This window comes from Clarias gariepinus, chromosome 21 (assembly GCF_024256425.1).
Source record: "Clarias gariepinus isolate MV-2021 ecotype Netherlands chromosome 21, CGAR_prim_01v2, whole genome shotgun sequence".
Taxonomy (NCBI): Eukaryota; Metazoa; Chordata; class Actinopteri; order Siluriformes; family Clariidae; genus Clarias; species Clarias gariepinus.
The window spans coordinates 22,310,082-22,323,204 of record NC_071120.1 but is presented as its reverse complement, the minus strand read 5'-3'; the positions used below and the strand labels follow the sequence as shown (position 1 = coordinate 22,323,204).

The window sequence follows — 13,123 nt, the reverse complement described above, 5'->3', positions numbered from 1 at the left end:
TCTATGGGCTGTCTTAGAGCATTTATCAGGGCAGTGCCAGCCCTAGGGATGTCTGACCCCGCTAAGCTAGTCCTCTGTACAGAGCCAATGTAGTATGCAGTATGTACTGTATATAATGTGTAGCGGTATGCCTGGTATTTTGACTATGAACCTGTATGAATGAGATAGCCATGCACGGTGTATGGACTTATCGTCTGATGCATCATGCTCTGATGTCATCCTGCAGAACTCTGTTATTGAGCAGCGAGGTACATTAATTAAAGAAGTCCTTGAGCTGTGTCTTGCTGACAGCTCCCTATTGACCTGCTCCTTTACTCTCAATTGCTTCTCTTTTTGAGTGGCTGTGTGCTGATGTCTGATTTTAAAGGTTACGACCTGGCTATTAACTGTGGCATGTATTGTGTTTTGTATGTCTTTGAATTCGGCTTAAGTGATTTCCGAATGCTAACAAAGAACATGAAGAGAATGTTCAGTAGAATACGTGTCAGGTCGTCAAAAGGTTACGGTGCAAAATTTAAAAGCATTTTAACAGCAGCTCTGACCACAGTGTCAGAAGTAAAGTGTTATATTAATACATGATGTGTAAGAAATTATTGTTTCTATGCTAACAAGTCACACAGAGGTTTGTAAGGAGGATGCTACACAAACAAAGAGTAAATTACTGGGTATCAAAGTTTACATAGTGATGTTTTCTTCAATTAAATGTGTCAGTATTAAAACATACTTGTAAATGTAATCTGTAAAAATAGTGCTGTAAAAACAACAATACATGCTGTAATGCATGAACATTATTTGCACAAAATTCTTACTAACAAATGTTAAGAATGTTTATAAATGTATGTAAAATTACATAAAATACAGATGCCAACTGGTCTCATCTGTATGTTTTTGCACTGTACCCACCATGCATGGGGAGAACATACAAACTCCACACATACAGACGCAAAGGCGGGACTCAAACCCGTTACTGTGGGTTTACCCGTTACTGTGGCACAGTGCTAACCATTACACCACCCTGCTGCCCTAGAGTAATGCTGTTATACTAAATAATAAGTGGTATGTCTTATGAAGGACATGCATAAAGTGGCAGGAAAAAGTATTTGCTCCTTCCTGTTTTTATTTAGTGCTGTTTTGTTTTTATTTTTGCATATTTGTCACACTAAAATAAAATTCAAATAATCAATTCAGATTCAGTAAATTCAGATAATCAAACTAATTTGAATATTACACAAAGATACCCTGGGTAAAAAATGCAAATTGCAGTTTTTAAATGATTTCATTTATTAATGAAGAAAAAAAAATATCCAAACCTGCCTGGGCCTATGTGAATATATATATATATATATATATATATATATATATATATATATATATATATATATATATATATTGCGCAAAATCATGAATGAACTGTGATTTTTGGAAAGCTGAGTTAAATTTTACCTGCCACACCAATTACTGCCAGACATGTTGAATCAAGAAAGCACTTAAATAAAAAAAGTTAAGCATGCTAAAAGATCTACTGTAAAAAAAAAAAAAGACAACACAAAGTAATTGACATGTATCAGTCTAAAAAGGGTTACCAAGCCATCTCTTAGGCTTTGGGACTTCAGCGAGAGCCATTATTTTTGTGTAATATTGAAATTTGTTTAATGATCTCAATCATTAAGAGTAACAAATATGCAAATAATAAATACAACTCAGGAAGGAGAAAAATACTTTTTCAAAGCACTCTATGTGTCTAATGTGTGGATGTGCATGAACCACTACAAACTACACAAAACCCAGCGTTGTTGTTTAAATAGCTATAGGTCTGAACACTCTGCAATCCCAGAAAGCCTTAAGTATCATCAAGCTTACAGAAATACACTGCATGTACAATGTAATCACTACAATAAAAGCACCCAACCACTAAAAGGCACACTTTAACCAGTCACAGCACACACAGCACACTGCAAGCTAATGATAACAACAATGCAGCATGCAGCAGTCCAGTGACCATTTACAAGAAGAGGGGTCTCAGTTCTCCAAAGAACACAATCATTCCCTCATTACTGTCAGTGACTCAGCAAATTACATACTGTATCTTTTAGAGATCAGCCCACCGCCTGCTTGAACAAATTTCACTGTCAAACATTAACATTAGCTCTTTTTTTCACTTCTGCCTTGTGGGAAGAAACAAGGAGGCACTTTGTGGAACTGGAGTGGCACTAATCGAGGCAGCTGGAGTGAATTCATTTACAATCAAAGAGTTCGACTTAGGAGGCATCATGGCACAAAAGTTCTGATTAAAACAAAAAAACACAGGTTGCCAAAGGATGCCTTTTTTCCCCCCATTAAAACAAACACTGTGGCCAATGATGAAACAAAGAACGAGTTCCTCCAGAGAAACAGTAAGAGGGATGTTGACATTAAAAATAAGCATTTTTATATTGGTATTATTAGGCTTTGCCACATTATACAATTCTACATACCCGTTTTTACCCTGCTACATTGATTTTTTTTTTTATTCTTTTGTGGAATATCCTAGAAAGAGGTCTAATAAAATAATGAACAGATTTTGTGTCTGTTTTTACAAATTGCCCGTAGTGTGTGAGTGAGTGCCCTGCGATGGATTGGCACCCCGCCCAGGGTGTACCTGCGGGATAAGCTCCAGTGCAGGATAAGCGATATAGAAAATGAGTGAAAGTGAGTGAGTTTTTGTCATGTGAATGTGTATTTATCCAATACAGAGACATACAGGTTAAAGTTCTATGCTGTGGAGAATATGCAACAATGACTGTGGATCTTTTTGCACCATTTCCAAGCATTTCGCAAGCCTTTTACTAAAATGTGATAACATTCAATTAACCATAATACTGAATAATATGAGGAAGTCAAAACACAGTTATTAGAGTAAAAAACTATTTTTGATATAATCCCCCCCACACACGAATGCACTTATCCCAGCGTTTCACAAGTGCTTGGATCCTATCAAGATGAAAAGTTTTCTCAGTATGCTGGAGCCATGATTGGACTCCCTGCTTCATTTCTGAAACGCTGGCCTCCCAGGAACTCCTTTAATGGCCCAAGCATGTAGAAATGGTTTGGAGAACAAGGTCAGGTGAGTTCCTGTAGAGTGGTGTTCATGAACAATCAGGTGTACAGTTTCCACATGTCTTCCTAAGTTGGTGAAAAGTTATCCATTAATGTTTAAGGATTAGGTGCTCCTCTCACTGACAGTTCACAGGATCCAGAGCATAGGGCTCCAAATCACCTCGATATGGAACGTCATTCACGGACATAAGGCCTTCTTTAAAATGTTTGCACCATTCAAATGTTTTACTGCAGCGAAACGAATAAGCAATGTTTTACTTTTTAAAAAATCTACCACTAGGTCAACAATGTGTTGATGCTGCTATTAAAAAAGTGTTTATCTAACAGAACAATAGTACAAAAGCAGACTGGTTTTCCCTGATATTCTGATTTTATGAAAATACTAATTAGATACGATTGCAACCATACATCTCCTGCTTCTTTATTCCTAATGAAACACAGGCTGAATAAGCATAATGGGACATTATTGGCTCTTTAATTTTATGGTGGAGTAACTATGTTTTAGCACATTAATTATTACAATTGTGTAGTTTGACCAATATGTACACTCAAATCACTTGACATTATAATAATAATAAAAACCTGTTCTCTAAATTTTTATATTAAAATTAAAAGGCACATATGCAATTTATGGGGCACTTCATGCATATCAGCAGGCAATTAAAAACAACAGCATCCTTGGGCATCTATTTAGTGGAGGTTCTGGACTGGGGGGTGCAAGGCTGGCACAGGTCATTCTCTTAGATCGGGGCAGTTACATAACACCCTTTAGTATATGACCGTTTTAGAATTACACAACTCAAGTGGTACACTAAGCTAGACACGATAGAACTATTGCTTCTTTGCTGCAATTGCTGTGTTCTTGTCTTGCTTGGTATTTTTCTAATGCCAATCAGGCTTGTTCCACTTCTTTACAACTAGGTGAAAAAAGCCTTCTGACCTACATAGCTGACCTGGTCCATTCCTCTTACAAGTCTCAGTACAAAATGTAATGTTTTTTTCAGCTACAGTACTTTGTGACTGTATGAGTACAAAAAGTAATCAGGTTATATATAATCATTATATAAGAGATGACGCACTCCACAGTTAGGGGGCTGCAGCCTACTTAGTGTGTTTTTACAGGAGGATCGTGCCCCTCATAATCTTCAGCCTAACTCTTTACCAGCCGCTTCCCAGAACTGCCAATTTACTATTTACTATTCTGCTAGTTTGGTAATGACTTCAAAGTCCCATATTGTACTTTTTTTTTTTTTTTTTTGCAAATTAACATACTGTAGAAATCTTAGAAATACTGTAGGTCTCCGCTGAAATACCCCTCAGATAATGCATTTTTTAAACCCAAACATCAAACTGCCTGTTTCATTCCTAAACCAAATGCTTCCTTTATTTCAGTGTCTATGTAAATGAGCTACTACTGAGCCATGAAATACACCAGAGAACAGCAAAGCAATATATCACCTATATATACAGTACATATATATACTGTACAGTCACATGGGGGGGGGGGGATCCCCTAGCCAATATAAAAAAGGACAAAAAGCAAGGAATGTTTCTTTATGTTTTTTTGTTTGAACACACACTGGAGACCCATCTGATTAATGGTGATTAGTATACTCGTGATGCTGAATGCTGATGGGTGGAATAGTCGAGAGAAGAAATGAGGCTGCTACTGGGATAGTTACAAAAACAACCAATTCCTAAATTATATCTTTAGCAGTGGTGGGGGCATTACCAACATTACTTTTAAAAGTAACTAATTACATTACAAAATTACTTTTTAAAAACAGTAATCAGTTACATTACTTTAATTCAACCTAAATTATTCAATTAATATGAAAAAAATTAATGCAGCTCAAGACTTTGAAGCAGTATTGTATGTCCACTTTTGTGCAACAGAATGTTAACGTACTGTACAAGGTCCTGTCCAAGATTTTTTTTTTTTACCTCTCCATCAAAAGACATTAACAACGTTCATCACTGCTGATATCCCATGTCCTACTACTTCCCTATTTATGTCTGGAAAAAAGTCTCTTCTGCAACACATCCAGCATGTGTGTGTGTGTGTGTGTGTGTGTGTGTGTGTGTGTGTGTATTATGTGTGAGTGTGAGGGAGGAAGCTGCACAGCAAATTTAGTAAACAGTACCTTTCCATCAGTGCGGTGGCCTCCTGCTCTCTTTTCCTCCTCTTTCTGTCAGCAAAGACCCGGAAAGCCCTGCCAGGACCGGTCACACTGTTAATGCACACAGTTCATGTTTCTGTGTGTGTGTGTGTGTGTGTGTGTGTGCCTGTGTACACAGTGTACAGGGGGAATAGTTGAGGGAGACCAAGAGACCACAAAGTGTAAGAACCACAAGAGGTATCAAACCACACACACACACACACACACACACACACACACACACACACACAGGTCAGGAGTAAAGGGAACAGCAAGTGCCAAATAGTATTTTTATGTCTCATCTATATTTCCCATCAGACCGAGCACATTGCGTCTCCTCATGTTCTGTTTATTTAGCCTTCAGTGTATGTTCTATTAAACTACTCAGTAATAGTCATAGTCTTTGTGTTTCTTGACTCGTGCATTATGTTAGTATATTCATGTTTATTTGTAGTGAATTGTCTGTGCATTCTTTAATCTATACACATAATAAAACTGTAAAGTTGGCATGCCTATACATTGAAGATATTTGTGAAAGAATAATTTGGGGGGATGTAAGATGAATAATAGAACACATCAAGATGTTTTTTGGAATTCTGTCTCATTTCAATCGGCCTAAATAAAGAGAAAATTTGAAATTTTTATGTCCTAAAAAAATCTTTTAAATTTTTATATGCTAAAAAAAAAATCGACTTTGAAAAAAGATCATCACGAAAAGATTCATCTCAAAATTCAACAGATGGTGATGTACATTTTTTATACATGCTTATGTGTGTGCAATAAACATGATTTCATACCATCACTCCACGTGAAAATTTTCAGTTCATGCCAAAATAAAACAGATGGTGTTCTACATTTTTTTTTTAACGCACTTATGAGTATGCAATTAAATTCCACATGAACAAAGTCACAGGCACATCTAGTTTAGTAACCACCTATGCCTCCGAATATCAGAAATCTAGACCAGAAAACGGATGCAGCAGGAACCTTCCTGCTTATGCAGGCCCAGGAAGGTGGATTGGGGAATCTACAAAAGTATGGGATCTAAGCAGATGGATACTAATAGCACTGATAGCAACCTCAAACAGAGGCCAACAATGTGGCCCCATAAGGGATGTAAGCCAAAGTAAAAAGAGAAGCCCATGCAAACCAGCAGGCCGTACCTGTGTACAACCTGCTTCATCGCCTGACTCTGGTGATCACGTCTTTGTCTCCCGTGAATCTGCACCACTGAGGATGCCTTTTTGTTCACCGTGAGCATCACTAAGCCTTCCTGCTCCACCGCAGACATCACTTCATCACCTGCTCCACCTTCACACTTTGTAGAGGGCATTGCTCCATCTCTTGGGTCCACAGAGGACACTAGTATGACATGACTCAACCATCCTTATCTCGCTCCTCCACCCTGCTTCACGAAGAACAACACTTTACACCTTAGTTTTGTGGAAGTTGGGTGGGGGAGGGGATGGGGTCTGTCATGGTTGCAACATTTCCCCTTTGTTGAAAAAAAATGACAAAAACCATTCCCTCTGTAAAACCGCCATCCTCATTACCATCCCCTTTAGATTAAACTCGAACTAATAACGGCGATCAGCCAATCAGAATTCAACCTTGTAACACACTGCTCACAAGCTCACACAAGTTTGCGTCATTTTTTGCAATGACCAAAAGAACAGTTCAAGCACAGCTTTTGATATATTTTAAAAAGAAAAGAACTGAAGGTATAATGCATGTGCACAAATCCTCTCAGCAGAGACACGATGAAAACAAAGGATCCAGTTTAACATGGGGCTGTCAGAGATGACTGACAGCTTTAATGATTAGAAAAGATGAGTTTTTTTTTACCCAATATGTGTAATTTTAATCTCAATTTAAAGAAAAGGCTTTGTTTTTTTTAATGGCTTCAACCTACATGCTTTAGTACAAAAGGGTCAAAAATAGATTTTTAAATGCCATAATAGTAATTTCATGATTTGTGTGTGTGTGTGTGTGTGTGTGTGTGTGTGTGTGTGTGTGTGTGTGAGAGAGAGAGAGAGAGAGAGAGAGAGAGGTGCGTAGTCATACAAAACTACAAGACTATTAAATTTAATTATTTAATTACTGACTTTAATATAGATTTTTATTCTACTCTTATAATCCTCCAAGATGAAAGCCATGGAAAGGATCAAATACTAGTTTTGACAATTGAATGTTTAAGTGCATGTGTTTTGTTTTAGCTCCAAGTTGATTTAATAAAACAATTTTTTTTTTTACATATTTCACAATCATTTTGTATGGTTAGTTGTGGGTCCCACCCAAAAAAGTTCAAATAAATACCTGGCCTCATCTTCCCCCCTTGAATTTATTTTACAATTCAACCACTGCTCCCAGCACATGTCACAGGATCCCTGATTCTGATTTGCTTAAACATTTTTAGATTTAGAGAAGAATTTAAATCATTTAAATGCTTTAACATGTTTTGTAATTTGTCCCTCTCCAGCTTTCATACAGAAGTAGCAGAACTTGAACAAACAGGGACACAGACAGGGAGGTTGACATTTTTTTGTACCATTAACCTCACTGTATGTAAGTGCCGCGGTGCACACACACACACACACACAGTCAATTACATCTATTACATTGAATCATTGCTTTTGACAGCGTGACAGCCTCATCGCTGACAGTCCATGGCAAAATCAAATTTGTGCCCACGAGTTATGAAGTTACCAACAACCTACAGCATGTTGCATGTCCATGAGTGAAAGGGACAGAAATATAGATCTACTTCTGCTGCCTCCACCTATAGAAGGGTGAGACTTTCTCACATTCCTGAATGGTTTGTGACAGTGGTCTGACATTAGATGTTCTTGATGGTTCTTATTCGCTTGTCTCTGTGATGTCACATTAAATAATCTTCAAAGAACTGGACGTGTATTAGCCAAAAAATGTAATGCCGTAATCAGAAATCATTTATGGTATATATGTTGAGCAAACCGGTAAATTAACTGTTAATGTGTTGAAGTCAGGCTGCAGCTTTGCTTTCCTTCATGTGCAGACCTTCAAGACACTCACTCAAAAAATCAGATAATAATTTATGGATGAACAAATTTAGCCAAGCCTGCAATGACATTGCATCTAAATTATATAATTCAATTTGTAGTTGGTCCCCCTTTTGCAGCTAGGACAGTTCCACACTTATTGGAAGGCTGTCTTCGGGAATTCACGCCCATTAATTCTATAGAGCATTTATGAGGTCAGACCCTGATGTTGGGACGAGAAGGTCTGGCTTGCAATCTCTGTTTCAGTTCATCCCAAAGGTGCTCGATGGGGTTGAGGTCAGGGCTCTGTGCGGGTCAGTCAAGTTCTTCCACACCAAACTCATCTAACAATCTTTTTATAGTTTATCAATCTAATTATAGTCCTTGCTTTGTGCACTGGGTCACAGTCTTGTTAGAATAGAAAAGGGCCTTCCCCAAACTGTTGCCACAAATTTGGAAGCATACAGTAGCATTGTCCAAGATGTCTTGGTATGCTGAAGCATTAGGATTGCCCTTCACTGGGTGCCTGATTAAAACACCTGAATTTTCTCCAGATGCATGCGTCTGTTTTATTTTTCAGGAGAGTCATGTTCACTACACTGAATTTTAGGGTTTCCCCACTTGCCAAATCCCAGTTTAACCCCTGCTTATGACCATGGGTGAAGTTTTAAGTTCTTTCTGGTAGCCAACCGGTGTCGTTATAAACCATGGAGGTGGTGGACAGTACTGTAAATTCTCTTTATGTCTCCATATATTCTGCTTTAGAATAGCCTTGGCTAATTAACTGTTAAGAAAAAAAAAACGAAAAGAAAGGAAGCTACCTGTTCCAGGTTTCAATCCTAAACAGTGTAAAATGGGAAGCTTGTGCTACTGTGTGTAGGGTGTACGTAGGTTTTCCACACATCAAGCAGTGCTCTTTGTAGTTTGTGTTAGCCGTGAACAAAGCGGTGAGGTGAGTTGTGATCCTCTCAGCATGTTGGCGGAACATTGAGACTTAGGAGGCAATTGAATGCCTTAGGAGGATGAATTAGAAGTAATTACTAAAGAGACAAAGTGTTGTTTAAGAGGACATAACGTTCTCGGAGGGGTTTTCTTGCTGAAAGTGCTTGCCATTACTGGATGTGGAGAATTTTAAGGCCAGGTCGATAAGCTTGGGCTCTTAGCCTACTGGGCCACCCCTGAATCTTTCAAATTTTCAAGACTTGCTAAGTATTTTTGGTCATGGACCATTTGAAAGGCAGCCCATTTTCAGACTTTTTCATTCCAGTCCTGTCAGTTCACTGAAAAATAAGCACTTAGCAAATAGTCTAGGACCAAAAGTTTAATTGCTAAATCTTGTGCACTATACGTAGCATTGGTTGGGAAACACTGCTCCATCATCAGGCTAGTGTGTCCACTGATCATGAGGATGTACGTGATATATTAAGCAGTTTGTAACAGGAATGCATTGGTTCTTAGACAACCCGGGAAATTCTAGACTATAAGTTAGTTGGCTGTTCTGACGGGTGCGTAGTTACAGTACGCTTAAAATCAGCTGCAATTTCTCCTGAACCACAGGGGATCTGAGATGAACTATTTCCTAAGGACTTCCTACAATCCTGAGATATTACAGGTCAAATTTGGGAACATGGGGAATGCCCCTTACTCAACACAATGCCAAATCAGATCACCCTTACATTGTCGCCAATACTGTACCTTGTATTCACCCTCGAGCGTCAATATTAAAAAAAAACTAACATGCTTACTATAAAACAGCTGCTGTTAAGTACCTGTTTTAAATACTGACTTTATTATAGTATTGCATTACTGTTAGTGCCACAGACAAGACAAGATGGTACAACATATCAATCAAATAAGAAAAACCCACCGCTGTAGACCGTAATTCTGGTATCTCTACTTCACTGCATGCACCACTTTGACTGTTTACCTTGCTTTATAATTTATCTTCATTAATTAGTAAAGCATTAATTAAGTGGGTTAATTAAGCTGAGAGCAGGTGTGCATATTAGGCAAATGTTCCAGGATAACTTCAAACACTCGTTGATGGACAAGGGAGGGGGAACAGACACCAGGAGACATGGAGGACATCAGCACAGGAGGACAGTGGCTGGAGATGCTTTTTAGACTGCTACTAAAAAAAGTTACTCACGATATTCTGTGCCCGAGAAAAATAAAAAAAGGGAGAGAGAAAAAAAGAAAGAGAAGTTAAGTGCAACAGCAGTAATTATTCATAACTGCAGAATTAGATGAAAAGTGTAAACTTTTTGTCAGTAGGCCAGTAAATGGAAACGTATCTCCTTAAAATGATAACAAATGATGGGAAAAATGGGTCCTGTTGCATGCAAAAGCAAGACTGACACATTTTATGTGAAATAACAAGGATTTGACATTTGTCTAAAAAATAAAACGACAAAGCCCAAGTAAGATAGCTTGAAGTCGCTTCTGGACATTCAGCAGACGGAAGGAACAAATGAGTATGTCAAGATGCAGAGCAAGACAACCCAAATGTAGAAGCGAGAGAGTGTGTGTGTGTGAGAGGGAGAGTGAGAAGAGGTTGGAGTGTCAGATGGAGGGAAAGACAGTGGCTCAGCAGGAGGCTCAGTATGTAGGGTCTGTCATTAAGGCATCCAGCAGGCAGGTGATAATTAAGCAGTCAAGCCTAGAGAGAGAGTCAGAGGAGAGCTGAGGATAGCTCAGCTCCACCGTGCCCCAGGGGGAGAAAGGCAAACAAAAAGAGAGAGAGGACCTCAGAGTTCTCCTACTCTTGCGTGTTGGTGTGATTTGCCGTTGGGGATTAGGGACTGGGGATTTGCAAGACTTGAGGTCAGGATTTAGTATTGTGAGCATTATGTACTCACGCTTGCATGGTGGTCGTGGCAGTCTGGAAGCTAAACATGTTCTCTTTGGGTAACCAGTTGTTGGTGTGATCTTCTAAAAGATAAAAATGGCGAAAATTGAATCAGATATGACTAACCACTAGAGGTAGAGTGAAACCATTTAGACATTTGAATGATTAATTAGACATTTAATAGACAACAATAAATGATTTTTCAAGGATTGTGCCTTATTTATCAAACTGGACATTATTAAATTGATTTGAAAATTGTACATAAGAAATTCATTTAATTGGGGAAAAAAAGATTCTGTGTATGTGAAGAGTTTGTGAAATCATATAATTACCATAACATAACAAATGTAAGTAATTTCATGAAACATTAATGACACAAAAAAGTATACAAGGACTACATATTAGATTAAGACTAAATGATAAGGAGGAAAAGTCATTGTGTTTATGGCAGCCGATGATCTGCAGTGGCTAAACTGCATTATTGGAATATTAAATGTCTATTGTAACTTTCCGTCAGCTTTACTTTTTGGAAGGGTTACTGAATACGAGGGGTCGTTCATGTCTAACCAGGACTTTTGACTGCACAAAATATCATTTCAATATATAATCCTTTACTACAGTAATGCACATGTCCCAGGTTTTCACAAGTGCTTCGTGACCATTAAGGTAGAAGGTTTCCTCAGTACACCAGAACCAAGATCCGACTGCCTGCTTCACAGCTAAAACACTGGACACCTAGGAACTCTTTTCAAAAGCCCAAACGTGAAAATTGCTTGGAGACGGTTCAGGACTGTAACTACTAGCCAAGTTCCTGTAATGTGCATGATTTTTGGTGGGCAGAATAAGGTCATGCATTGTCCTGCACAAACATAACACCTTTGGTGTCTTCTGTAATTGTCAATCAGTTTTACAGACCAATTCACAAGAACTCCTATCATACATTAAGTCCTGTTTTGATGTGAACACCCCGTTGTATAAATAAGATGTGCCCTGAATATGCATGTTGTGGCACTTTTGGACATTTGGTAAATGTTTTTAGTTTAGTTTAAACTCTACTAATAGAATGATAAATTAGTTTTTCCATTCAGTCTTTGTCTCTGTATGTTGCGCTCCAATTTGTACGCTCTGTTCTTCTCACCTCGTTCCTCAGAAGACACCCGATCCTCACTGTACATCCTCTCAAGTTTCTTGCGCTGCTTGGAGCTGTCTCTTGGCATCAAATCTAGGTCAAGCGAGCGTTGGCTGTGACATGATGACCGTGGGCAGTCTTCTCTTGAGCCACTCCTTCTCGAGCCCCAATCCCTGATGTTATGTGCGCTTCCTGAGCTCTGTAGTGGTTGAGAAGATGGAGCATGATGGTGGTGGGCATGACCACTACGATGGCTTGTTTTTTGTTGGTTGTTGCGAGCCTGAGGGCCCTTTAGGACATCGAGCTCCAGGCTCTCCTCACTACCTCTGGCACCCAGCATTCCACCTTCCCTGCTAATAGTATAGACACGTGCAGGCTTCACTGAACTCTGTTGTGGCTGCGGTGATTGAGGCTGATCCTCAGACGAGAGGCTGCGCTCGACCGACAGGCGACGCTTGGCACAGGCGGACACGGCGACTGGCACAAGGCCCGGATCTGGCTGATCTTGTGTGTGCTTGGCTATGGGAGATGTTCTGGAGTATGGCTGCAGATGGTTATTGTTGTGCAGGCAGCTAATGCTTGGGGATTCAGAGCCAACAATGGTGTCAGACAGCAGGTGATCTGAGTACAGGAGAGACAAAAAACAGAATAACAGAATAACAAAATGACAAAGAGAAGGAAACGGTCAGAGGGAACAAGTCATTTTCTGTCAAACACTGTCTTAGCAGCAGTTGACCCGGAGTGTCTTCCCTAATAAAACAGAAAAAGATGGCTTGCCCAAGAGAGACAAAGATTGAGAAGGGCATTAAAACGTAGCAGTCAAGTGTGTATCATATATTTAAAGTAAATGGCTTTGAGAAATCGCTATTGAGTC

At 39.0% G+C, this 13,123-nt stretch overlaps 1 protein-coding gene across 1 annotated transcript in view; it reads right to left on the bottom strand.

Annotated features, from left to right (window-relative positions):
• nsmfb (NMDA receptor synaptonuclear signaling and neuronal migration factor b) overlaps positions 1 to 13,123 on the bottom strand; it is a 59,806-nt gene that overhangs the window by 32,232 nt on the left and 14,451 nt on the right. The window contains exons 3-6 of the mRNA XM_053481407.1: positions 12,259 to 12,870; positions 11,131 to 11,203; positions 10,422 to 10,427; positions 5,241 to 5,309 (exon numbers count right to left, since the gene is read on the bottom strand). Coding sequence (XP_053337382.1) covers positions 5,241 to 5,309; positions 10,422 to 10,427; positions 11,131 to 11,203; positions 12,259 to 12,870 — 760 coding nt within the window. The remainder of the gene's footprint in view (positions 1 to 5,240; positions 5,310 to 10,421; positions 10,428 to 11,130; positions 11,204 to 12,258; positions 12,871 to 13,123) is intronic.